General features: G+C 41.7%; 1 protein-coding gene across 11 annotated transcripts in view; it reads right to left on the reverse strand.

Annotated features, from left to right (window-relative positions):
- The window catches only part of LOC112256350 (prominin-1-A), a 114,713-nt gene that overhangs the window by 3,189 nt on the left and 84,760 nt on the right, over positions 1 to 26,764 (reverse strand). For 4 of the 11 annotated variants that reach the window (XM_042325609.1, XM_042325613.1, XM_042325611.1 and 1 more), the window contains 10 exons: positions 24,340 to 24,424; positions 22,978 to 23,124; positions 18,997 to 19,068; positions 13,178 to 13,270; positions 11,696 to 11,749; positions 11,452 to 11,532; positions 11,296 to 11,364; positions 10,881 to 10,970; positions 5,582 to 5,697; positions 571 to 1,331 (listed from right to left, as the gene is read on the reverse strand). In XM_042325609.1, coding sequence (XP_042181543.1) covers positions 1,208 to 1,331; positions 5,582 to 5,697; positions 10,881 to 10,970; positions 11,296 to 11,364; positions 11,452 to 11,532; positions 11,696 to 11,749; positions 13,178 to 13,270; positions 18,997 to 19,068; positions 22,978 to 23,124; positions 24,340 to 24,424 — 931 coding nt within the window. In that variant the 3' untranslated portion in view covers positions 571 to 1,207. Of the gene's footprint in view, positions 1 to 570; positions 2,898 to 5,577; positions 5,698 to 10,880; positions 10,971 to 11,295; positions 11,365 to 11,451; positions 11,533 to 11,695; positions 11,750 to 13,177; positions 13,271 to 18,996; positions 19,069 to 22,977; positions 23,125 to 24,339; positions 24,425 to 26,764 lie in introns of those variants that run through there. The other 7 variants (XM_042325615.1, XM_042325612.1, XM_042325616.1 and 4 more) reach the window with 6 other exon arrangements.

Below are 26,764 nucleotides of genomic sequence, written 5' to 3' on the forward strand. Positions count from 1 at the left end.
ACATTTAATTGCATCAGATTTGATTAGACATTTCAGAAGCTTATTGCTTTTTCCATTGTGAGACTCAGGGGGGAAATGAAAGCAATGAAATGTGAGTTTTGAAACGAGAGAAGGAAGACTTTCATCTTAAACTGTATAAGTCATTAGGAATGGCAAACACGCACAGCGGGCCTCGTCTATTGCACATTTATAGAGCAGTTACACGTGGTTAGACACAGATACCATCGAGCCATTTACGGTTTATTAGTGATTCCAAAAACAGCAATCCTCCCCGTTGAAGACTTTCTGCAAAGCCAGTGAAGCAGACATGCGAGTGCTAAAAACAAGCTGTTGAAAAAGGGTGAATTGGGGGGGATACATTAGGAAATATGGTGTCAAGCAAAGGAGGAGACGAGAGAGAAAAGACTGTCGAACATCTGGAGGCTTTTCAGTGTGGCAACGGCATGCAGACAAACAGCAGGAGAAGATGGCATGGAAATTGCATGAGGAGAGAACAAAGGGGGGGGGGGGAGACGACGCTGATGAGGCGGCGGGAGAGATGTCGTCCGCGTATTCAGTGGTTCTCAGTACCTTTCTGGAGTCGGTCAAAAAGCCTGGGCCTCTCTCACCAGTCAATATGCCTGGGGGGAGCGGAAGCCCGTGGGAACCTAGTCATAGTGTCATAGGCAAGGATGCTAGTGGCACAGGGGTACAGGAAAGGGGGACAACATCAATGCCAGGAAAAGGGAACATTCGAGGGTCAACCATTTTGTTAGTCCTGTCTCTTGCTTTCAGATCTTGCACTTGAAGGGAGCAGCAGGCTTTCCCCAAAACACAGAGAGCAGAACCACTCCATCGACACTCGCTGAGGGCTTGAGGCCAACAAGGGATGGTATGATGCCAGGGTGAATGTATGCAGTAAATTTGCCTGTGTGTAATCATACACGTGTTGCATATGCACTGAACTGAGGGAATAATATCCACTCTATCCAAACTGATTTTATATTGACTTTTAGAGGGAAGTAGAGAGTGAAACCATGGTCATGGTGAATTGATGATGATACTGGGTAGATTGTAATAAAAGACAAGCCATAGGTGATAGTCTCCGCATGTGTTTTATTGTCACGTTCCCCTGTCTGTCATTCTGCGGTGATGCTCTCTGTGTTTGGTTCACATTGCTTGGCCGTCCAAATGTACATTTCAATGAAAAACATGCAGTTAGAGGTCGTTAGAAGTTCGTCACATGAGCAGTTGTCTCAGTAGCACCACACCAAAGCAGACATGCTTGCCTCTCTTTTTGCCTCTCTCGGAGCAAAAGGATCACGTGTACATTCACAGCAGTTTGCCCAATTCTAAAGAAGAGGAGACATGCAAGGAGTTTCATTTCACTTGATCAAGTCATTGTGCACAGAGCATGCAGTGGGTTAGTAATGCTCCAAAGATCTTATGTAACCCAAAACCAAAACACACAAGCAGTAAACAGTGGACTAGCTGGCTTGTTTGCGACCTCCCAATGCTGGAGCAGCAACCAGTGTAGCATCCAGTGGAAAGATCAGCTGACCTCCAGACGTGTCTGAGGAGCTAGCCAGCCCCTTGGGCATGCACTGTGTCCCAGCCACCTTATTTAACCACCCCACTGAGTGACTGACTGCCCCCTAGCCAACATGCCGCCCCTGCCCCAATCCCTCCCTGAAACAGGCCATGCAAATAGATTTTTTTCGCCCGTCGGGCTGCTTTATATTTTGTTTACCTTGTCATTACAGGGTTTTTGGATACCTTTGTAAATGCTCAATATGATAACCATTATTACCAATTTCCATACTGAAACAAAACATTGCATACCAAAAAAACATGATGAAAAGATATGACGTGAGAGACAGGGCATGCTATCAACCCTCGGCAATAAAAGTTTCTCTCTAAGTAGGAAAACTTGGGGAAATGCTAAGCGTCTATTCTAAACGTAAACAAACGTATGGTTCTATATAGAAAGTCTAGAATGCATAAACCACAGTACTTTATCTTACACCTTAACTTACAAAGACAAAAGGTGGGCTTGTAAGAATCAAATCAAAGTGTATTAGTCGCATACACAGTTTAGCAGATGTTATAGCATCGTCCGGGTTTGGTCGGGGTAGGCCATCACTGTAAATAACAATTTGTTCTTAACTGACTAGTTAGGTTAAATACTTGTTTTTTTGTGTGTTTTTTTTTTTAAATAGCGGGTGCAGTGAAATGCTTGGGTTACTAACTCCTAACGGTGCAGTAAAACAAGTACACAAATAATCAAATACTAAAAACAAGAAATCAGAGCCCTTAATGATCAACAAGGGGCACTTTTTCAAGATTGCACGCAAAGGAAAGCCAAAACGATACACCGACGGATGCATTTCAAAGCTAAAAATGTTAAACACCAAGAACCAGCACCAAGAAATCAGCAATTCAATCTATGTACAAAATCCACAGAAAAGCGCAGATGTACGGATGAGTTCTACTGGAAAGGAGAAAGGAAAAGGTAAAATGGGTCAAATGTATCTTACGTTTTCATGGGAATTGTCTCAATGCTACAAAGATAGAAAAAAGAACAACAACAAAAATTTATGAAACGCTCGGCAATAGAAATGCACCAAAAGGTTTTTGGGCACTGATCAGATTACGTCGATACACGTCTTTGATCAAGACACTTGGTGACTTGTCTATCGCATTCATTCACTACTGTAAGTGCATGGGAGAGGTGAGGGCTACTGAAGGATGCATAAAACAATATGAATAGTACTTAATACGCCGCTTTTTTCAATTTTCTTCATAAAGTGCAAAGTGCTTGACGGAGGGAAATGAAATGAAAAGTAAGGATGGAAGAAGATGGAAATAGTAGGAATGGTTATCACAAAGTAAAATGCCAAGTCCCAGAAACAGAGGAACTGAAAAGAGAGAGAGAAAGAGAATTAAGTAGAAAGAGTTAAGATACTGTTGCTTACAACTAGTTACTACTGCAAATGAACTGCAATAGACAGAGGGGAAGGCAGAGATAGGGGAAGGAAAGTAAGGCAAGACAGAATAAGGGGCTGGACCAGAGACAGGAACGAGGCAATTCTATGACCTCCTACTGAACTTGTCTGTTGTGGATTGAGTCAAATTGTGTTAATTACCACTTTGTAATCCTGGCACATGAGAACTAATCAGACTCAGACCCAATTTCAGTCTTGTTAATGCATATCATAGGTTCTAATAAGGAAGTGTTCCCCAAGATGACTTTCCAGTCTCAAATCAATTTAACCAAATAGGCATGGGGAAAGAGCTAGGTGGGGTGGACCAATTGTAGGGGAAACTCTGTAAGAGGGATCACCATACATCAAACTAATCACTGGGTTGCACTACCAATTCACAGTAGGGGGCGTCCAAACCTCAGCTATAGTTCACTTAAGAGGATGATCAAAGGGTTCTTCCCGATATGTGACCGACTGGTTCAATTCGGTCTTATGTAGCAACATTTGCAATGTTTTTAAATTATTTTTTTATTACAATGGATAAAAGTAGAGTCTCAGAGCTAGAAAATGGTATATCATACACTACAATTGAGGAACACTGGGAAAGTAATTCTGCTTTGAAAGTTGATAAATTTGTAACCACACTTTTGAGAAAATGGCCAGTTGGTAAACCAACTGGAGAGCTCTTCTTTGTCTACACCCATTCAGCATCCTTCGCACCCTCTTAAGCCTTAGCTCCACCCATCTCCTTAAGGATTCAAATGTAAGGTCATGTGCTAAACAGAGTGAGTACGACGGTACTGTACTAAACAACCAAAGACATCAAGACTAAAGGCTGGTTTATACTACGTCTAGCGACATGTCTGTAGACAGTTGTTGCAGTGACATCATGAACATGCTATTGTCGTCTGACATCAAACTTGTTGTCGTTATGAAAAAGTATAAACACTAAAACAGGCTGCATGACATCAGCAACTTGGTGGTCCAAAATAGCATAATTGGTGTATTTTAACACCAATAAACCCACCCGTTTAAAAAGGAATTTAGTTTATGTCAATCGAGCAAACCAGGTAACTAAAAGCTACTTTCTAAACAATGTTTTGGCTCGTTTCTAGCTTGTTAGCTAGCTAGCTAATGTTAAGTTAGCTGGCTAACGAGTTCAAATAATGACAATATCATATAGCTGACAACGTCTTAATTTGAGCTAATTTGTATTCATTACTACAGAAAAATAAACTCACAACAAGATCATTATTTACAAGTTAATGGCCAGCTAATTACAGAAAATAACTTACGGTTGTGAGTGTGACGAAATAAAAGCAGGCCATTCTACCGGAGAATTTAAGAACTTACACACTGTCTCGTTGGCCTAACGTTATATCCTAATTTGACTTTGGTGCAGGTCATTTCGTCCTTCACATTACCGTCTCTGGTAAACACAAACTAGATCAAATATAATCAAAGTTTATTTGTCACATTTACAGAAGGTGTAAAAGGTACAGTGAAATGGTTACTTGCATAGTGGAGCCTTATGTTTAGACATTTAGCTAGCTAGCTAAACAGTTAACCATAATCCTAACTTATAACATTATTACCCTGCATGAATCTGCAGGTAGCTAAAGCTAACCAACTAATTTTGACGTTCACTAACTAGACAGGTGTTTCTCATTGCAATCAAACGCCAGAATTTTCTCCATCGCCTTAGATGCTTCCACCGGACATTCCACTGACTTCAAAACTCGGTCCTCCAGAAAGTGGAGAGCATTAGCAACACTTTTGCAGTTCTTCGTGATATCTTTCATAATAGCCGTGTTAGAAAGGATTACCTACACATACTGAGCAGCTCATGTTATAGACAGACGCTTGTTACATGGCAGACCAATCCAAACTCATTTCTCGGCATGTCCTGCCCAACCATTATGTCAGCCAATCATGGCTAGCTGGAAGGTTCCTGCCTTTTTCCGTGGCTAAACAAACTAGGCACGTAATTCAACAATTTTATTCGTATTTACAGATGCACACACGTTTGTTATTAAGGCACATGAAAGTTCACATGTTCCAGAAGGCATTTCTGCCAAAAAAATGCATTTAGATTTTTAAAAATCTGTTTACGTTCAAATGCCTCTCCTGTGAAGTAGTGACATGCGACATACTGTATGTGACGACATAGTATTTAAAGTAACTGTTCAGTGTTCATAGATTTCTATGAAAGATGACCTATAATTAATTCCAATATGAGTTAAATAGTTTTCCTTCCAAAAAATGGTAATTAAGTATGTTAAAAAGCATATATGGGCACACACCAACATCAGAATGGTGTGGGCATATACGTCATTAAAATACTCATGCGAGTAGACTGCTGATTGGCCAGCTCAGCCAATGAGCCAACATGACATCATGCTCTATGAGGAAATAACAAGCATTTTTTAAAGATATAAGATATGTTTAAGATATAAGTTTGAGGTGGGTTTTTTATTGTGTTTTTTTCCCCTACAATTTATGCTTTGGCCACAAATAATAGTATAGGACGAGTCAACAACATCTGGGTATGAGTTAACAGAATATGGACTTTTAAAAGTGAGATTTTCACTGGACAGTTTAAGATTAGAGATACTCACTCATCGTAAACATCCTCTGTGTCCATTCTACGGTAGAACTTTGCCAGTTTTACTGACAGGATGATGCTAGGAAGGAGGAATAGGGCACAGCAGCCTAGGCCAAACCAGAATGTGTTCTGAGAGACAGGGAAAACGGAGAGAATGCAGTATCAGTCAAAAGCAGTCTTTGGTATACTTTCTCTTGATCATCATTTTTTAAATACATGATATATATGTATATATAAAAAACATTTTTTACATGATAAATATATTTATGGTTTTATGACAGATAGCCATGGAACATAATATATCATTTAATATCTCATTACTGGGAAGACTATCAACACTGGAGCCTGAGGTATAGCACCATAAACTGGCTACGCTTCTCTGCACTGTCAACTGTGTATATTTATCTTTCATAGAGGACTTTCCATCAAGTTGGACACAAAGTTCCGCACAGTATGTGTACCTGTTTGTGACTGTGCATGTTTTTGCAGAGGGGCCAGCACAGTTTACCCAACTCTAAAGGTGGAAAACACTGAGTCATAAAGTCTACATGAAGCAGAGTATGTGAGCGGAGCGGAACTGGAGCTTTGACTGGAGAGTGGAGCGAAATTCCCAAATGCCTTATCGCCTGCTCCATTTTCGCTCCAGTAGCATTCCAGTAGCACTGACTTCACGAGCTCAGGGCGTGCCCGGCCCAGCATGCATTTGTCGTCTACTTGTGTGCTGCTCTAGCCCCTTGCTTTAGCTACTGTCATGGAGTTCGCTAACTATTTTCATGAAAAAATTTAGAAACACACAGGTGCTAAATCAAGGTGACTTATAAAGATGAGGACCAAGAGAGGGAGCGTGGCGATCCAGTGTCCACAACTAAAGAACAATTGTGGAATCTGAAACGACACGTAATCCCATAAGCCTACTACATGCACATGCTAAAAGAAAGGAATGAGGTGGGTAGATAACTAAATGTGTCATTGTAGCAAAGTACTTATAAACCAAAAATCTGATCTCCTAAACGTTTAGTTCATTTTCATTATATTATCTATTTTATTTATTTTTATTTCACCTTTATTTAACCAGGTAGGCAAGTTGAGAACAAGTTCTCATTTACAATTGCGACCTGTCCAAGATAAAGCAAAGCAGTTCGACACATACAACGACACAGAGTTACACATGGAGTAAAACAAACATACAGTCAATAATACAGTATAAACAAGTCTATATACGATGTGAGCAAATGAGGTGAGATAAGATCTAGACAATAGACAAATAAGCCTGGCATAATCACACGTTCAGCTTTCAGTTTTGACTGGGTTATTTTGCCTAAAAAACCTTTAGGCTTACTGTACCCATGTAAAAAAAAGAAAAAGAAACATCTCTGCCCAGCCTGGCAAGAGTGGCCAAAAGTGTGTTTAGCATCCCCAGTGGCTCTGCAAGTGTGGCGAGGATATTTTTCACTGCTGGCCGGCTCTCCAGGCACCATCGCATGAGCCTTAAGCCACAGACTGACCAAACTCGTGTTTCTAAAAATGGATTCAAAGGCATTTTTTTGTCTAATTTGCATTTAATTATAAGTAAGTCACAGCCTATATGCGCAATTTACAGACTATAACCAACTGTCACGGATCCCTCCGGAACTTTCATTACGCACACCTGTCCACTATTCCCACTGATTAGTACTTGTATAAGTGTGCCCTTTGGTTTCTATTGGACTGTCCATTATTGTTACAATGTCTGTTGGTGCGTGTGAGTACCTGTGCTGTGTGTTTTGGGCTTTCGTCCCGTAGTGATAATCATTGTGCGGCATGTGTTATTTATTCAAGGTACTCCTTGCTCTTTTTTGGGGGGTTTCTACCCTGTGCTTGGTATAGTGTTTGTTTTGTCTTCGTCCCCGTGCCTTTACACGGCACGCCATATTTTGGGTACAATTTTGTAAAAACTATTACGCATTCCTGTGTCTGTCTCCCGAATCATTTATACCAGCGTGACACCAGCCTACTCTGTCACACTCGCAAATGCTTCACAATGTATTTCTTTGTAGGCTGTATAAAATACTCTAAATAATTCATTTTCATCCCTTCTTAGGCTTCCTGTCTGGCTCCTGACCTATTAAGAGTGTGTATATGCTGTTTAATATGACATGTAGTCTACTTGAAATTATGTTTGCTTCTTTACATTCACCTTAAATACTTTTCATTAAAATACTTATGGTTTGGTTTCAATACTTAAAAAACAATTGGTAGGTCCAGGTAGTAAAAAAATAAATAGATAGGTGTTGGTTAAATTGTTTGATTTTAATGAACGGAGCGAATTTTGAGCGGCTGTTTTCTTCCCTGTGAGCACCGGGCAGTTTTTAGCAGAGCGTTAGGAAAGCACATGGAGGGATGAGTGCGATTTCTAACCACTCAACTCTGCTCAAATGATCTGAGATGAAGTCATCATAGCCATGACATAACAGCCCCACGGTCCGTTTAAAAGAATGAACACTGTCATGATTTCATTTGGCTCTGCTCCAATCACACTGATAGTCAAAGTGTCACAGCTTTTCTCTTGTCACCATGTTAGGTAAGTAGTTCCATTCCTCCATCCCTGCCAGACACACTGTGCTGTTGACCTTTCTCTACTGTATCAACTTTTAGTGTGGAAACCCTGTTGTGTGTAGCTACTGTACAGAGGAAAGACTAGAGGCGCTATTGGAGCACTTACAGGCTCTTTCCTGTGTTGCTGTACCTTTGCTCTGTTGCTCCGGGACACTAGTAAAATGACCCATTGAGCTTTAACAAGCGCTTTGGTCCGTACGGTGAGTCCAGAAACATCCTGTTGGCAGCTGGAACCTATGTGGACTCTAAGTGGTGGTGGAGGGGGGGCTATTTGTTCAATTTCATAGAGATGCTTCCTGCTATTGGGACCGTGTTGGTAACAAAGCCCCATGCAGACTGGACACATGGGCAGATGTCGAGATTACGTAAGGCTGGCTGTCATTTCCTTCTAGTCTCTTCGTCTCTCTCTCTCTCTCATTCTCGACTGTTCGTCTTTGCAGCACTCTGTAGGGTTCCTCACTGTGCACTGCCAGGTCTAACTGCCTCTCACTGATCATGTGCTGGATTCCAGGGCCTGACTTGTACAGTGGGGCAAAAAAGTATTTAGTCAGCCACCAATTGTGCAAGTCCTCCCACTTAAAAAGATGAGAGAGGCCTGTAATTTTCATCATAGGTACACTTCAACTATGACAGACAAAATGAGATATTTTTTTCTCTAGAAAATCACATTGTAGAATTTTTTATGAATTTATTTGCAAATTATGGTGGAAAATAAGTATTTGGTCACCTACAAACAAGCAAGATTTCTGGCTCTCACAGACCTGTAACTTCTTCTTTAAGAGGCTCCTCTGTCCTCCACTCGTTACCTGTATTAATGGCACCTGTTTGAACTTGTTATCAGTATAAAAGACACCTGTCCACAACCTCAAACAGTCACACTCCAAATTCCACTATGGCCAAGACCAAAGAGCTGTCAAAGGACACCAGATACAAAATTGCGGACCTGCACCAGGCTGGGAAGACTGAATCTGCAATAGGTAAGCAGCTTGGTTTGAAGAAATCAACTATGGGAGCAATTAGTAGGAAATGGAAGACATACAAGACCACTGATAATCTCCCTCGATCTGGGGCTCCACGCAAGATCTCACCCCGTGGGGTCAAAATGATCACAAGAACGGTGAGCAAAAATCCCAGAACCACACGGGGGGATCTAGTGAATGACCTGCAGAGAGCTGGGACCAAAGTAACAAAGCCTACCATCAGTAACACACTACGCCGCCAGGGACTCAAATCCTACAGTGCCAGACGTGTCCCCCTGCTTAAGCCAGTACATGTCCAGGCCCGTCTGAAGTTAGCTAGAGAGCATTTGGATGATCCAGAAGAAGATTGGGAGAATGTCATATGGTCAGATGAAACCAAAATAGAACTTTTTGGTAAAAACTCAACTCGTCGTGTTTGGAGGACAAAGAATGCTGAGTTGCATCCAAAGAACACCATACCTACTGTAAAGCATGGGGGTGGAGACATCATGCTTTGGGGCTGTTTTTCTGCAAAGGGACCAGGACGACTGATCCGTGTAAAGGAAAGAATGAATGGGGCCATGTATCGTGAGATTTTGAGTGAAAACCTCCTTCCATCAGCAAAGGCATTGAAGATGAAACGTGGCTGGGTCTTTCAGCATGACAATGATCCCAAACACACCACCCGGGCAACAAAGGAGTGGCTTCGTAAGAAGCATTTCAAGGTCCTGGAGTGGCCTAGCCTGTCTCCAGATCTCAACCCCATAGAAAATCTTTGGAGGGAGTTGAAAGTCCGTGTTGCCCAGCAACCGCCCCAAAACATCACTGCTCTAGAGGAGATCTGCATGGAGGAATGGGCCAAAATACCAGCAACAGTGTGTGAAAACCTTGAAGACTTACAGAAATGTTTGACCTCTGTCATTGCCAACAAAGGGTATATAACAAAGTATTGAGATACACTTTTGTTATTGACCAAATACTTATTTTCCACCATAATTTGCAAATAAATTCATAAAAAAATCCTACAATGTGATTTTCTGGATTTTTTTTCTAATTTTGTCTGTCATAGTTGAAGTGTACCCATGATGAAAATTACAGGCCTCTCTCATCTTTTTAAGTGGGAGAACTTTCACAATTGGTGGCTGACTAAATACTTTTTTGCCCCACTGTATGTTCTAAATCAGGCGAGGTTGGGGGTGATTATGTGTGATTGGGTGGGATTGATGGGGTGATTGGGGGGGGTGAGAGGGCCTCATTTGTCTGATGGAGCTCTGTTGAGGGTCACGGAACCCCCCTTACCTCCCAAACCCCTAAACTCCCTACCCCCACCCATCTCCACTACAGACCATTCACCTTACACACACATAGTCCCCTGTATCTCGCCTGAGCCTTCATTATATCATGCCATTAGCGTCTGCTAAAACCTGGGGCCCTCAGAAAGAACCCGCCTTGTCTTCTGGGCCTGGCGGGCTAAGGGGTTTTGGAGGAGAACACTGAGGGAGCTGTGTGGACCCATGCCAGTAGAATGTACCGTGTGTGTGCCCCTACACATCACATATTTTAGCAGAGCGCAGCACATGGCTGTGTGAACATACTGTACCGGTACAAAGACAATGTGAACCCTCTCAAGAGACCAACCTCCAACCCCCTCACCCCTTTCAAGTTAGGCCCTGCATGCCTTCCTGTCTGCACCCCAACGGCCCAACAGACGTTTCAGGCATGTTTTAAAAGGATCCCTTATATTGCGTTTTTAGTTACCAATGAGTCAACCAAGAAGCTGCAGGCTACGATCTCCACTGTGTCCACGATGTTGCTGAAGGGTTTGCAAGCCGCTACCTCCATGGTCAGCTGGGTAAACCATGCAAACAAAGAGCATATGTTAGAGTTATACCATTGGCAAACAATTATGAAAGTTGCCAGTTGGAATGTCTGGAAAATGAAGGGACGTTATAGCTTTACACTTGGACAATTCACGATTGATGACCAAGTTGATTGAAAACAAGTCAGCAGCACTGTCACTATTGGCACAATTCAATTAAGTTGTGAGAAGCATTCTGTTCAAACAGTAAGACTGTAATTTACGACAAGAGATTTCTGCTTTATCTAATTTCCTTCTTATGCTACAGGGGGGAAAACCAAGGCATTAACAAACTGTTGGAACACAAATACTTACAGAAGTCCTGACCCACTCTATGTATTGCCTGAAATAACCAACAATGGTTTGCTTGTACTTTTCCGTTTCCTAATGGAGAGAGGAATAACATGTTAGCTACTGAGTTTTACTGTAGCATCGAAATGTAAACAATTACTGGGAAGCCATAGTAATCACCTGGTTGACGACTTGTGTGGCATTCTGGGAGATGAGATACTGCGCTGCTTCGATGGTCGCCAGTACATCGGCGACTTTGTTCTGGACAGAACAGAGGGAAAATAATGCTCAAGAAGCTTTCATAAGAGTCTATGGAGCTGCTCCGGAGTCTTTGTTCCGCGTTTATGGATGTACTACGAATGCTTGATGTTGATTGAGTCAGCGTGACCTGTTGGGGTACATGGTTCGTAGGAGGCCCACTTACCGGCAGGTCTGAGGCCGTCCTCTCCAGTAGTCTGATGCTCTGGTTCAGCATACTCTTTAAAAGGGGAAATGCACAACACATGTTAACACCCCAGAGGTTTAAAGGTCAGGGTTTAGAGACATACTCCAACAACGCCATTTCATGTGGATTTTGGTCTTGAGAAATATGCTGCAAAATATGTCAAAACCCCAATTAAAGTGCTTTCGCATGAATTCGTAATACATTTTCTTCAATACTATTTGAACACGTGAAGACCACTCGTGATGACTGATACTGTACGTGCAACACGTAAAAAAAGTGACAAACTCCATGCTGGTCCCAGTATACAGTACATACATGGTCATTAGTCAGCACATGCACCAGACTACTGACGAATAATTACAGGATTAACAATTACACAGACTAATCTACATATCATGAATGATTTATTTTTTACAAGGCATGTAACGGACCCAATCTTGCTCATGCAAAATCAATCATGTCATACAAGTCTGAATCAGCATGCTGTACTAAATATCCTGACCTGAAAGAGAATGAAAGTTCATGGTAATGGTCAGGGCATGCCATGGAAAAGCCCCTTGGATTCGAGGTACAAGGAGCATGGACAACTCACACTAGTGGTGGGCACCAATATCAATTATTCGACATGACATCAATAATTTGATAGGATATCGATATGAGCAAGGCATGTCATCACCCTGAACAGTACAAGACGAACACAGGTCCGTTGTGGAGACACATGCTTACCCTCGCTCTAACATATTTCTTGGAAGCCATTAGTTGAAGTAAAAAGAGTTCAAAGGGAAATATTCAAATAAAAAGATAAGACAGACCTCTAAAACTCAGCCTTTCTTGGCAACAAGATTGCAGTTCGTGGAATTACTTTGAAGTACACTGACTATTAATGGGTATATTACCATATTCGGGGAAAAGCACATTATATGTGGCCTACAGTGATGTCGTGTAAGTATATGTTGTTGGGTCCTTTTAACATATGCCTTTGAACTTATTAAAGAGTAAAATACTTGTGTGAGGTGGAGCAAAATATATGATTGATTTGCCCATGTGAATGTAACAGTCAACTACTTCAATATTCTAGCGTTGAGTGTCTTTCAGGGTTCTCATGTCCTGACTGCACAAACATTGATACCTGGGTCAAATACATATGTCAGATGTGCTGCACTTGGTTTGGCTTGCCCGGTACAATGCAAACAATGGAATAGTCCCAAAAGAGCAAACCATTTAATACGTACTCCCAAAAGCGTACAAATAAATCGAGCGCACCGCGCACATTTTCAACTATTTGAAAGTATCTGACCTACTGGTTTGATCTGGGTCTGATTCTTTTTTCCTAAAAGGGTAGATAGAGCATGACTACGGGCCATGGCCATTTCTGCCAGTTTATTGAAGCCGAGCACTGATGGGCCCAGACATGGATGTTAATCTAAAAAAAATAATGATTGAAGATAGATTGTTGATTACCATGGCCTGCTCCATAGGGACGACCTGCTGACTGTGGATCTGCCGGAGACTGTTGGCGTGGCCCTTTAGAGAGGTCTGGAGGGGCCCCTTGGGCTGTGGACACACATACAGACAGAGGTTCAGAGTAGACACACATAAACACATACAAAGAGGTAATAATAATAGTATCCAAAAGGTCACCATTGTTCAGCACCCCTGGACATTGTGCCTTGCTCAATGGCACAGCAACAGATTTTTCACCTTGTTGGCTCCAGGATTTGAGCCAGTGACTTTTCGGATACTATCCCAATGCTCTAACCTCGAGGCTACCACACACACACAGTTTGGACACACCTACTCTTTCAAGGGTTTTTCTTTATTTTTATTAGACATCAAATAACACATATGGAATCATGAAGTAACCAAAAAAAGTGTTAAATAAATCAAAATATATTTTATATATTTGAGATTCTTCAAAGTAGCCACCCCTTGTCTTGATGACAGCTTTACTCACTCTTGGCATTCTCACATCTCAACATCAACTTATCAGAGGAGACTGTGTGAATCAGGCCTTCATGGTCGAATTGCTACAAATAAACCACTACTAAAGGACACCAATAATAAGAAGAGACTTGCTTGGGCCAAGAAACACAAGCAATGGACATTAGACCGGTGGAAATCAGTCTTTTGGTCAGATGAGTCCAAATAGTTTTTGACATTTTCATAAAAAAAAAAAACATACAACATACTTGCAGTGAAGCCGCTCAACAACGACATCACACTAGTCATCTAACAGACTCCCATCCAGAGCGACACACAGAAGTAACCAGGGTCAACGCCCTGCTCAAGAGCACGTCGACAGATCTCTCACAAGGTCAAAAACAGGGACCCGAACCAGCGATCCACCAGCCACCGGCCCAAGCTTCCAATCACCAGGCCACCAGCCCTCCAAGACCCCCCCCCCCACAGTTCCCCAAGAGCTGCCCCTCAACCATCCGAAACCCCCATAGAAAATAAACAATAGTAATCCCGCCCCAGACACCCCCCTCCATGCACCAAAATGAACAAAAGAGAAAAAATATAAAGACAAGGGAAAACAGAAAACGACAACGACAAAAGCCACGAAGGACAACAAAAATCCTAACAGCAAGGCCAACTGAATATGTTAGAGTGCGTGTATGGCACTATTTACGGCTGTGTCCGTGTATGTGCACATGTGTGCATTTGAATGAGAGTGTGTGTATATGCATGTGTACAAACACTTGCACGGCATCAACCTCAGGCAAACAGGCATTAACTGTAACAACACTGCCCCTCAGTGTCATTCAACGTTTTATTTTGACTCCACTCCCACTTGTCTCCAATTCCACATCCCAACCCTCAGTTTCCCTCAGCCCATCCCACCAACCTCAACCCTCTTCGGATTTCTACGCACCACATATCTTTCAACTATGCCGTGATGTTTAACATACAATTTGTATCTATCTAATCGAATAGAATCCACAGATTGCAAGTTGAAGATAAATACTTTTACTAAGAGTATTAGGATATTAGTAATTGACTGACCCGGGTCTCATTTTCAGCTAATCCTGAACCTGAGACCAGAAACAAGCTACCTGAGGGCAATACCAAAATAAATGGTCTATTGATTCTGTATCATCACAACAACATCTGCAGAGATTTGATGATTGTATGCCCCAAATATTCAACATTTTGTTGGCGGTAAGAATTCAATGTAATAATTTTCGCTGACAAGCACAAAGTCTTGAATCTTTTTTACCCCTTTTTCATGGTATCCAATTGGTAGTTACAGTCTTGTCTCATCGCTACAACTCCCGTACGGACTCGGGAGAGGCAAAGGTCGAGAGCTGTGTGTCCTCAAACACAACATAGCCACACTGCTTCTTGACACAATGCCCTCTTAACCCAGAAGCCAGCCGCACCAATGTGTTGGAGGAAACACTGTACACCTGGCAGGCGTGTCAGCGTGCACTGCGCCTGGCCCGCCACAGGAGTCGCTAGTGCGCAATGGGACAAGGCCATCCCTGCCAGCCAAACCCTCCTCTAACCCGGACGACATTGGGCCAATTGTGCGCCGCCCAGTGGGTCTGCCGGTCTCCTCCGGTTGAGACAGAGCCTGGACTCTAACCCAGAATCTCTAGTGGCATTGCTAGCACTGCGATGCAGTTCCTTAGACCACTGCGCCACCCGGGAGGCCCTGAAGTCTTGAGTCTTGCATCGTTTTATATATCAACTCATACACCCTGTGTCATGGAATCGGTTCATCAAAAAAACTATTTTGCAATCTGTATGGCACCGCTGTCAACATCCTGGTCCTCAAATGAAACTGGTATACTTTCCTATTTATGCTATTTTTATTCCCCCACCAGTTCTGATCCTTTATATTGGGCAGACAGATCAGTTGCCTACCTCCTCCCTCTTCGACCCACCTCCTCCATTTTTGGGGTATTGCTGTATTCAATTGTTTAGTATTCTTGGATTGAGCAGACCTTCCCATATGAATCTGATAACTCCATGAAATACATAACTCTACCATTCTAATTTACAATATAATTGAAAAACAAAATGCCCTTTTCAAACATCTTTCCCATAACTACAGGTGTTTTATCCACCAGCACATTTGAGTTCAGCCATAATATTTGTTCTATCTTTTCAGGGGGATGAAATTGTAGCCAGATCTGCAATGCTTGTTTGAAAAAGAGAGATACTTTGAAAATAGTGTCATTTTCGATTAATTGAAAATGAGACATGGCAATCTACACAAAAGCAAAAAGGCAATTTTTAAACAATAGATGAGCTTTTCTTAGTAATCTACTTGAGAACCATTTAGGGTTCAAGTAAAACTTGAATAAGTGAAGCTTTTAGAGATATGACTAGGGCAATTTTTCCATAAATAGACAGGTATTTACCTCTCTGTGGTTGCAGGATCTTGTCTATTTTTACAAGTTTTCTATTGAAATTCATTGTGGAGAGCTCATTTATATATTTTGTGATATAAATACCAAGAATGTCTACTTCACCGTCAGCCCATTTTACAGGTAAACTACAAGATAATGTTAAAGTTCTATTTTTTAAAGATCCAATATGCAATATTGTACACTTATCATAAATAGGTTTTAGTCCAGAGAGTCCAGAAAAGTTTAGATCTTCAATGAGACATTGCAGGGATCTAGCTTGCAGACTTAATATAAAACTTGAGACATCGGCGTACATTGACACCTTTGTTTTTAAGCTTAAACCTTGGATTTTTAATCCACTAATGTTGTTACTTGATCTGAATTTAATAGCTAGCATTTCAATGGCCATAACGAATAGATATGGTGACATCGGACACCCTGTTTACCTCCTCTTGCTAATTCAAAACTCTCTGAGAAGTAGCTGCTATGTACTGTTTTACACTGGGGTTGCTACACATTACTTTTACCCATTTTATAAGATAATCACCGAAATTGAAAACAAATCTAGGCATTTATGAATAAAATCCAGTCTTACTTATTCAAAGGCCTTTCAAAAATCCGCTATAAATACCAGGCCTGGCTTCTTAAGTGTTTCATGATCCATTATTACTAGTAGTTGTCGTATATTATCTCCAATGTATCGTCCATGTAAAAAACCTGTCTGATCAGGATGAACAATACCTGGTAAAACCTTTTTAATTATGAGTGCTATGCATTTCGCTTGTATTTTTACATCAAAACATTGAAGTGAAAGAGGCCTCCAGTTTTTAAGATAGACTAGATCTTTATATTTACCATCTGGGTCTTGTTTTAATAATAGTGAAATCAGACCATCCTGCTGAGTACCTGACAGACTATAATTTCTATAGGAGTAGTTCAAACAAGCTAACAATGGAGCTTTGAGTATATCAAAAAAGGCTTGATATACCTCTACCAGGTAAGCCATCAAGCCCTGGGGGCTTTCCAGTTTGGAGGATTTAATTGCCTCAAAAAGTTATTCCTCTGTAATTTGTACTTTGCACTGAGCTTTCTATACATTTGTTAATTTTCATTTTTCATTTTTTTTTGAAAGAATTCCTAACAGTAATTGTCATTCAGTGGGTGAGGATAAGACGGAAAAGACAGGTAAGACGGAAAAACATCTGTTTAAAATATTTAGCTTCCTCTTTTAAAATGTGTTCCTGTGTTGGAGATTCTGGAAGAATTTGATGCATTGATCTCCATATTCCATCTAGTTTGCTTAATTTTTGTAATAGATTACATTAGATCATTCTTGAATAAGTTCCTCCAGTTCTTTTTGTTTTCCACTAACTTATTTTGTATCTAACTGTATTAGTTTATGCATTTCCCTTGTTAGTCTTGTTTCATTAGTCAGAAACTGCTTAGAAACAGAGTAGGTGAACGGATGATCTCAACATGTGTGGTTCCCACCGTGAAGCATGGAGGAGGAGGTGAGATGGTGTGGGGGTGATTTGCTGGTGTCACTGTCAGTGATTTATTTCAAATTCAAGGCACACTTAACCAGCAAGGCAACAACAGCATTCTGCAGCGATACGCCATTCCATCTGGTTTGCGCTTAGGGGGACTATAATTTTTTTTTCAACAGGACAATGACCCAACACACCTCCAGGCTGTGTAAAGGCTATTTTACCAAGAAGAAGAGTGATGGAGTGCTGCATCAGATTACCTGGCCTCCACAATCACCTGACCTCAACCCAATTGAGACGGTTTGGGATGAGTTTGACTGCAGAGTGAAGGAAAAGCAGCCAAGAAGTGCTCAGCATATGTGGTAACTCCTTCAAGACTGTTGGAAAAGCATTCCAGGTGAAGCTGGTTGAGAGAATTCCAAGAGTGTGCAAAGCTGTCATCAAGGGAAAGGGTGGCTACTTTGAAGAATCTAAAATCTAAAATATATTTTGATTTAACACTTTTTTTGGTTAGTACATGATTCCATGTGTGTTATTTCAGTTTTGATGTCTAATAAAAATAAAGAAAAACCCTTGAATGAGTAGGTGTGTCCAAACCTTTGACTGGTACTGTATATAAACTCACAGGTTCCGATGAACAAACACATACGCACACACACGCTCACACACAGATGTTGTCATTCAAATACCCTTTTGTAAACTAGTCCTACATACATACATACATACATACATACATTCATGTACATATAGATTTATAAATATTTAGAGCAATCTGCGCAAAACTCTACGATACACAGACCTACTTAGTATAAGAGACTGCCTTAAATCAATGAATGTAATGCGGCATAAAAACGACATAGTGAACCCACAGAATTACATACAGAATCAAATAATTTATAGGATCTCTATGGGTGAACCAGTCTCAGTGTCCAGCGAGTGTGTGTCTTTTATGCCAACAGGAAAAACGAGTACCAGAATAGATGGGCACCAAATGAATACTAGGGGGCACAGGCATAAGCACATACCACCCCACAGAACACCACTTTAAACTAGCTCCATTGCCACATGGCAGGCGTAGGAGGACCCAGAGTTGGACTCAGCAACATTTTGGGCCATGAATGGGGAGCTTGTGTGAGCCTCAAACCCCCGCCCCCCAAAGGCAAGGCAGAACATTAAAAAGTGCTTCCACAGACTGCTTCAGTGTGCGTGTGTGTTTGTCGACAGCAAACCGCCGGCGAGGCTGTGCAGTTGATAAAGACACATAGAGCTTTCACAGTTTTAGATCTGAACTTCCATTCCATTTGATCCCGGTCTTGGATCGTGGTGTAAAATGCAACTGTAAAATGCAAGTGCCTTGCAACTGGTACACTGAGAAAACATTGTGTGGATGGTTGGAGCCGTGTTGATTTGGGGGGTTGTTGTATGTTCCTCTCACCATAAGGTCTGTCTGTGCCTCGAGCTCATTGGCGTACGACAGCAAGTCCACCTGAGTCACCCCTTTGTTAACCTGCAAATGAACAGACATAGGATAATAATGCAGTATGACGCTGTTATTTTGCATTATAACACTTGCCATAAACATGTATGACCCCCCTTAAAATGTATTCTCATCTTACAATTGCATAATATAGAGTCAGTTGTGCAACATAGAGATGCATAACATGTTACAAGCCTTATAACAACACACTATAAAGGCTCATTCACGCTTATAACAAGTCATAAAGCATTATAGCTGTCGGTTTTAAGTAAAGAGTTACACATGCTGCAGTAGGAGGCCATAAAACGACCGTGTTTCTCCTGAATTCAACAGATTATTCAACAGATTCTGATAGAGAAGACATATACTGAACAAAAATAGAAATGCAAAGTGTTGGTCCCATGTTTCATAAAAGGCCACTCTAAAATGTACAGTTTTTGTCACGTAACACATTGCCACAGATGTGTCAAGTTTTGAGGGAGCATGCAGACTGCAGGAATGTCCACCAGAGCTGTTGTCAGGGAATTTGGTTTATTCCTTTACCATAAGCTGCCTCCAACATAATTTTAGAAAATTTTGCAGTACGTCCAACCAGCTTCACAACCACAGAATACGTGTATGGTGTCGTGTGGGCGAGCGGTTTGCTGATGTCAATATTGTAAACAGAGTGCCCCAAGGTGGCGGTGGGGTTATGGTATAGGCAGGCAGAAGCTACAGACAGCGAACACAATTATATTTTATCGATAGCAATTTTAATGCACAGAGATACCGTGACGAGATCCTGAGGCACATTGTCGTGCCATTCATCCACTGCCATCACCTCATGTTTCAGAATGATAATGCACGGCCCAATGTCACAAGGATCTGAACACAATTCCTAGAAGCTGAAAATGTCCCAGTTCATCCATGGCATAGATACTCACTAGTCATGTCACCCATCAAGTATGTTTGGGATGCACTGGATGGACGTGTACGACTGCGTGTTCCAGTTCCCGCCAATATCCAGCAACTTTGCACAGCCATTGAAGAGGAGTGGGACAACATTCCACGGGCCACAATCAACAGCCTGATCAACTCTATGCAAAGGAGACGTGTCGCACTGCAAGAGGTAAATGGTGGTCACACCAGACACTGACTGGTTTTCTGATCCACACCCTTACCTTTTTTTATCTATGTCCCACAGATGCACATCTGTATTCCCAGTCATGTGAAATTCATAGATTAGGGCCAAATAAATGTATTTCAATCAACTGATTTCCTTACATGAACTGTAACTCAGTAAAATTGTTGAAAATGTTGCATTGTTGCATTTATATTTTTGTTCGGTATAAATAGTCTGAGGTATAAGGGTGGAAAACTGCCAAGTCTATAGTTTATGGAACACTGATTTTGGCAAGAGTAGCTATAAACTATGCAATCTCTAGAGATACATCAGTAATTCCACAATATTCATTTAGCAGTGGAGCACAGCCGCTGTGAAATCGTTGCCTTCACCGCAAAATAAATGCAAGAATGATTACCTAGCTTGTAATTCTGGAAATGTAGCCAACTCTATTAACAGATGTCAAGCTGTATGCCCAAGCAAGACCCCAGGAAGACCTCAGGAAGACCCCAGCTGCTGCCCGCTCCCTGGTAAAAGATCCTACATCTGTACGCGCATATGTAATGTCTTGGCCCTCATTCGGTACTGTACAGCCAGGAAGGGATGTCTGTAGTATGTTACATGAAGTCAATGGAGCAGTTACACATTCTAAACACAGAGGCAGATAGTAAGCGAGTACATCAGACTTTTTAACCATCTTGCTGGTCGATCCTCGCAATTCAATCACACTCTTTGCATGTGTGTTACTTAAACCTGTTAGATATCACCGTAATCAAAGTCAGGGGTGTACTACAGAACAAAATCCTGTCATTCTCATCTTATCTCAAAAGTAAAAGACGGGATAAATCCTGGGTTTTTCCATTACAGAAGCAAAATCCTACATCCCATTCTGTTATCCCGTCATAAATGTACGTCCTAAAATGAGATAAGACGTGATTTGACAGTTATGGATGTTTCTGGAACACCTACCGCGGTTACTAGTTAATAAATTCCAATAAAGTTCTTCGCCAAGATAAGTCACTACTGTAGGATGCGTTTAAGCAGGTTAGCATCTGAAATGATACCTGTCTTTTTGTTGAGTTGTGTTTTGTACGAGTACGCTAGTGTGCCCCTTGAAGGTACAGTGCCCTCAAAGTATTCAGACCACTTGACTTTTTCCACATTTTGTTACATTACAGCCTTATCCTAAAATGGATGAAGTACAAAAAAAATCTTCAGCAATCTACCCCATAATGAAGAAGTGAAAACAGGTTTTTAGAAATACCTTATTTACATAGGTATTCAGACCTTTTGCTATGAGACTTGAAAATGAGCTCATGTGCATCTGTTTCCATTGATCATCCTTGAGATGTTTCTACAACTTGATTGGAGTCCACCTGTGGTAAATTCAATTGATTGAACATGATTTAGAGGCACACACCTGTTTATATAAGGTCCCACATTTGACAGTGCATGTCAGAGCAGCGGCCTCCATCATTCTTAAATGGAAGAAGTTTGTAACCACCAAGACTCTTCCTAGAGCTGGCCGCCTGGTCAAACTGAGCAAATGGGCGAGAGGGGCCTTGGTCAGGGAGGTGACCAAGAACCTGATGGTCACTCTGACAGAGCTATAGAGTTCCTCTGTGGAGATAGGAGAATGTTCCAGAAGGACAACCATCTCTGCAGCACTCCCAACAATCAGGCCTTTATGGTAGAGTGGCCAAACAGAAGCCACTCCTCAGTAAAAGGGACATGACAGCCCACTTGGAGTTTGCCAAAAGGCACCTGAAGACTCTCAGACCATGAGAAACAAGATTATCTGGTCTGATGAAACCAAGATTAAACTCTTTGGCCTGAATGCCTACGGTGAAGCATGGTGGTGGTAGCATCATGCTGCAGGGATGTTTTTCAGCAGCAGGGACTGGGAGACTAGTCAGTATCAAGGGAAAGATGAATGGAGGAAAGTACAGAGAGATCCTTGATGAAAACCTGCTCCAGAGCACTCAGGACCTCAGACTGGGGGCGAAGATTCAACTTCCAACAGGACAACAACCCTAAGCACACAGCCAAGACAACACAGGTGTGGCTTCGGGACAGGTCTCTGAATGTCCTTGAGTGGCCCAGCCAGAGGCCGGACCTGAACCCGATCTAACATCTCTGGAGAGACCTAAAAATAGCTGTGCAGCAACGCTCCCCATCCAACCTGACAGAGCTTGAGAGGATCTGCAGAATGTGCCAAGCTTGTAGCGTCATTTCCCAAGAAGACTCGAGACTTCAACAAAGTACTGAGTAAAGGGTCTGAATACATATGTAAATGTGATATTTACATTTTTTAGGAGAGGAAGCCAAAGTAGACTATTATTTATTTATCCTTATTTTACCAGGTACGTTGACTGAGAACATAATATATTTTACAGCAACGACCTGGGGAAGAGTAACAGGAGGAGGAGAGGGGTGAGCCAATTAGAAGCTGGGGATGATTAGGTGGCCATGATGGTATGAAGGCCAGATTAGGAATTTAGCCAGGACACGATAAGTGCCATGGGATCTTTAGTGACCACAGAGAGAGTTAGGACACCCATTTAACGTCCCATCCCGAAAGACGGCACCTTACACAGGGCAACGTCCCCTTCACTGCCCTGGGGCATTGGGATGTCCTTAGACCAGAGGGAAGAGTGCCCCCTCCTTGGCCCTCCAACACCACTCACTATTAAGGCGAAAGAAAGGACACCATACTTTTGACATAAAGGAGAGAAGAAAAGTGGAGGAAGCCACATTAAACTATAGAAATGAATGCTAGGAGACCAGGGGAGAAAGTCATTTTGGATTGAGATGCCCCCTCAATGCCAGTATAATACCTCCTCTAGATAGGCTGCGTAGTTGATCCTGTCGACGCCCGTCTCAGAGAAGCCAATGAGGTTCTGCTTCCCCTCAGACTCCAGCAGAACGATAACTCTCAGGTCAATCTTCACATCGTTAAACATCTTCCCCACCTCCTTGGTGTACTGGAAACAGGGAGGGAGAACAGTCCGTTTACAAAAAGGATAAAAAATAGCTATGAATGCAGTATGTATTGGCTGTTATGAAGCAGGAGCAAGTCGGTTTGTTTACGCCATAGAAATAGACCATAGAAATAGACCATAGAAATGGAATAGAAATAGACTTCAATGGTCAAGACCACTATTTCAGAGACAAGCCTAGAACAAACTTGTTTACACGTTAGACCAGCCAGTGTTACACAAACCCCTTTGTTTTTGATTTGTGTGTGTTGGGGGAAAGGACTCTGTTACCCTGGCAACATAAACTTTACATTAAGCCCCATTCAAATTCTTAATTCGCAGAGGGTCCTCCTATGCAACCCCATTCATTGATACAGAGTACAGATTAGGACGGCCTGTTTTCGTTTCATTTTGTATCATTGGACCAAAAAATACAGTGAGGAGTTTTTTTTAAGCCTCAAGCGACACAAATCTTCAGCAGCAAAGTACCTCATTAAAAACCAGAGGCTGTAGCATTCAAATAGAAAATATGACAATACATTATCATTATATTTGAATGTGCTCCATGTAAAAATTGGCAGGTGAAATCAGTATAAAAAAAATACAGGAAAATGAACATAGGAAGAACTGTAAATACAGCCAATTTGTGTAATGTACTGTAACTTAGGCTACACTAGCCAGCTCAGCTCTATTGCTAGTCCGTACAATAACAGAAGCAAGATGATCTTGCCAGCTGGCTGACTAATACAGAATGGTCCGGTTGGTTGACACTAGATAGGACTGGCATCACGTCAAGGAAGTCCCAATGATACAAGCTGAGGTAATGGTGAAGGAATCCTAACGCTACAGATCACTAGCCTGCTCTTTGTTTTGGCAAGGATAACACCATTTAGCTAATGTTAATGAATCACCATTAGAAAATAGAGAGTGTTAGCCTGTTTGTAATCGCCTGGGTCTGCTGCACACCGCAAGACTGTGTTTGCCTGCTGAGCTAAAACCTAGGCATTGGATTCACTCAACGAGCTGACATGACTCTTCAGGCCTCAGTGTTTTCAGTTGGACTATTACGTTGGTTACATTGTACCCGGCAAGCTAAAACAAGCGCAAGTATTAGAAAGTACTCGGTATGTAAGCCCAGGTCGGACTAGGTGTGAGTTTGACTTTCATGCACAGGTATGCAGAATGCAGTACAGTGAGTGCACACTGCATGTGAATACTGACCAGGCTAGAGTTTAGGAAGGGTGTGACATTGAAGACTTTGTCCAGGCGCATGGCAGAGTAAATACCTCTGTTCTCCTTGCAATTACTGAGAGAGGAGAACAAGAGAGGGAGAAAAGAGAGAGAGAGAATTCATCATCGTCACATGTCCATTCATACATTTTTTTTTGGTTAGCTTGCACTCTCGGCCGCCATCCGGTGAATACATTTGGAACCTCATACACTCTCCTTAACTCCGTATTGCTGCCTTCCAGTCATTTTACAAGCAGTGTACTCACAAGTCACTCATAGAGAGCTTTTCCAAAGCAATAAAATCAAGTCAGCATGGCCAACGTTTCCCATTTGTACACATTCAAGGGTGCAAGGGTAAAGTAAGAGTAAAGGAATTCCTATGGTCACTGTCTGTACACACTGTCTCATGGGTCACTTTTTGACTGGGCAGGAGTAGCTGAGGCAACTAAACTATATTTAAGCAAATATAGTATAGTAGTATATAGTATAGAACAAGGCAGTTAACCCACTGTTCCTAATCCGTCATTGAAAATAAGAATTAGTTCTTAACTGACTTGCCTCAAATAAATATTATCCCATGGCTTTCAGCCAATCAGCAACTAGGGCTCGAACAACCCTGTTTCTAATAGGGAATACAACGTGATGGTCTTACAACACAGATTTGCTGCCTGTTCTAATCGAGAGATGATGAAAGTTGATGAAATCTAGGCCGGAAAGAAACCTCAAGCATTAAATCCCTCTCCCTAGTTTCAATCTTTTAAATAATTTACTAAGCAATGTCAGAGAGAATGTGAGGAGACTCCTGTGACATTTATTTGAGTCAAAAAATACCACAAAACAGAAATAGCTAGTGTTATCATCTAGTTCTATTCATAAGTAATCAATATACAGTGCCTTGCAAAAGTATTCGGCCCCCTTGAACTTTGCGACCTTTTGACACATTTCAGGCTTCAAACATAAAGATATAAAACTGTATTTTTTTGTGAAGAATCAACAACAAGTGGGACACAATCATGAAGTGGAACGACATTTATTGGATATTTCAAACTTTTTTAACAAATCAAAAACTGAAAAATTGGGCGTGCAAAATTATTCAGCCCCTTTACTTTCAGTGCAGCAAACTCTCTCCAGAAGTTCAGTGAGGATCTCTGAATGATCCAATGTTGACCTAAATGACTAATGATGATAAATACAATCCACCCGTGTGTAATCAAGTCTCCGTATAAATGCACCTGCACTGTGATAGTCTCAGAGGTCCGTTAAAAGCGCAGAGAGCATCATGAAGAACAAGGAACACACCAGGCAGGTCCGAGATACTGTTGTGAAGAAGTTTAAAGCCGGATTTGGATACAAAAAGATTTCCCAAGCTTTAAACATCCCAAGGAGCACTGTGCAAGCGATAATATTGAAATGGAAGGAGTATCAGACCACTGCAAATCTACCAAGACCTGGCCGTCCCTCTAAACTTTCAGCTCATACAAGGAGAAGACTGATCAGAGATGCAGCCAAGAGGCCCATGATCACTCTGGATGAACTGCAGAGCTCTACAGCTGAGGTGGGAGACTCTGTCCATAGGACAACAATCAGTCGTATATTGCACAAATCTGGCCTTTATGGAAGAGTGGCAAGAAGAAAGCCATTTCTTAAAGATATCCATAAAAAGTGTTGTTTAAAGTTTGCCACAAGCCACCTGGGAGACACACCAAACATGTTGAAGAAGGTGCTCTGGTCAGATGAAACCAAAATTGAACTTTTTGGCAACAATGCAAAACGTTATGTTTGGCGTAAAAGCAACACAGCTCATCACCCTGAACACACCATCCCCACTGTCAAACATGGTGGTGGCAGCATCATGGTTTGGGCCTGCTTTTCTTCAGCAGGCACAGGGAAGATGGTTAAAATTGATGGGAAGATGGATGGAGCCAAATACAGGACCATTCTGGAAGAAAACCTGATGGAGGCTGCAAAAGACCTGAGACTGGGACGGAGATTTGTCTTCCAACAAGACAATGATCCAAAACATAAAGCAAAATCTACAATGGAATAGTTCAAAAATAAACATATCCAGGTGTTAGAATGGCCAAGTCAAAGTCCAGACCTGAATCCAATCGAGAATCTGTGGAAAGAACTGAAAACTGCTGTTCACAAATGCTCTCCATCCAACCTCACTGAGCTCGAGCTGTTTTGCAAGGAGGAATGGGAAAAAATTTCAGTCTCTCGATGTGCAAAACTGATAGAGACATACCCCAAGCGACTTACAGCTGTAATCGCAGCAAAAGGTGGCGCTACAAAGTATTAACTTAAGGGGGCTGAATAATTTTGCACGCCCAATTTTTCAGTTTTTGATTTGTTAAAAAAGTTTGAAATATCCAATAAATGTCGTTCCACTTCATGATTGTGTCCCACTTGTTGTTGA

Source organism: Oncorhynchus tshawytscha, linkage group LG08 (genome assembly GCF_018296145.1).
Source record: "Oncorhynchus tshawytscha isolate Ot180627B linkage group LG08, Otsh_v2.0, whole genome shotgun sequence".
NCBI lineage: Eukaryota > Metazoa > Chordata > Actinopteri > Salmoniformes > Salmonidae > Oncorhynchus > Oncorhynchus tshawytscha.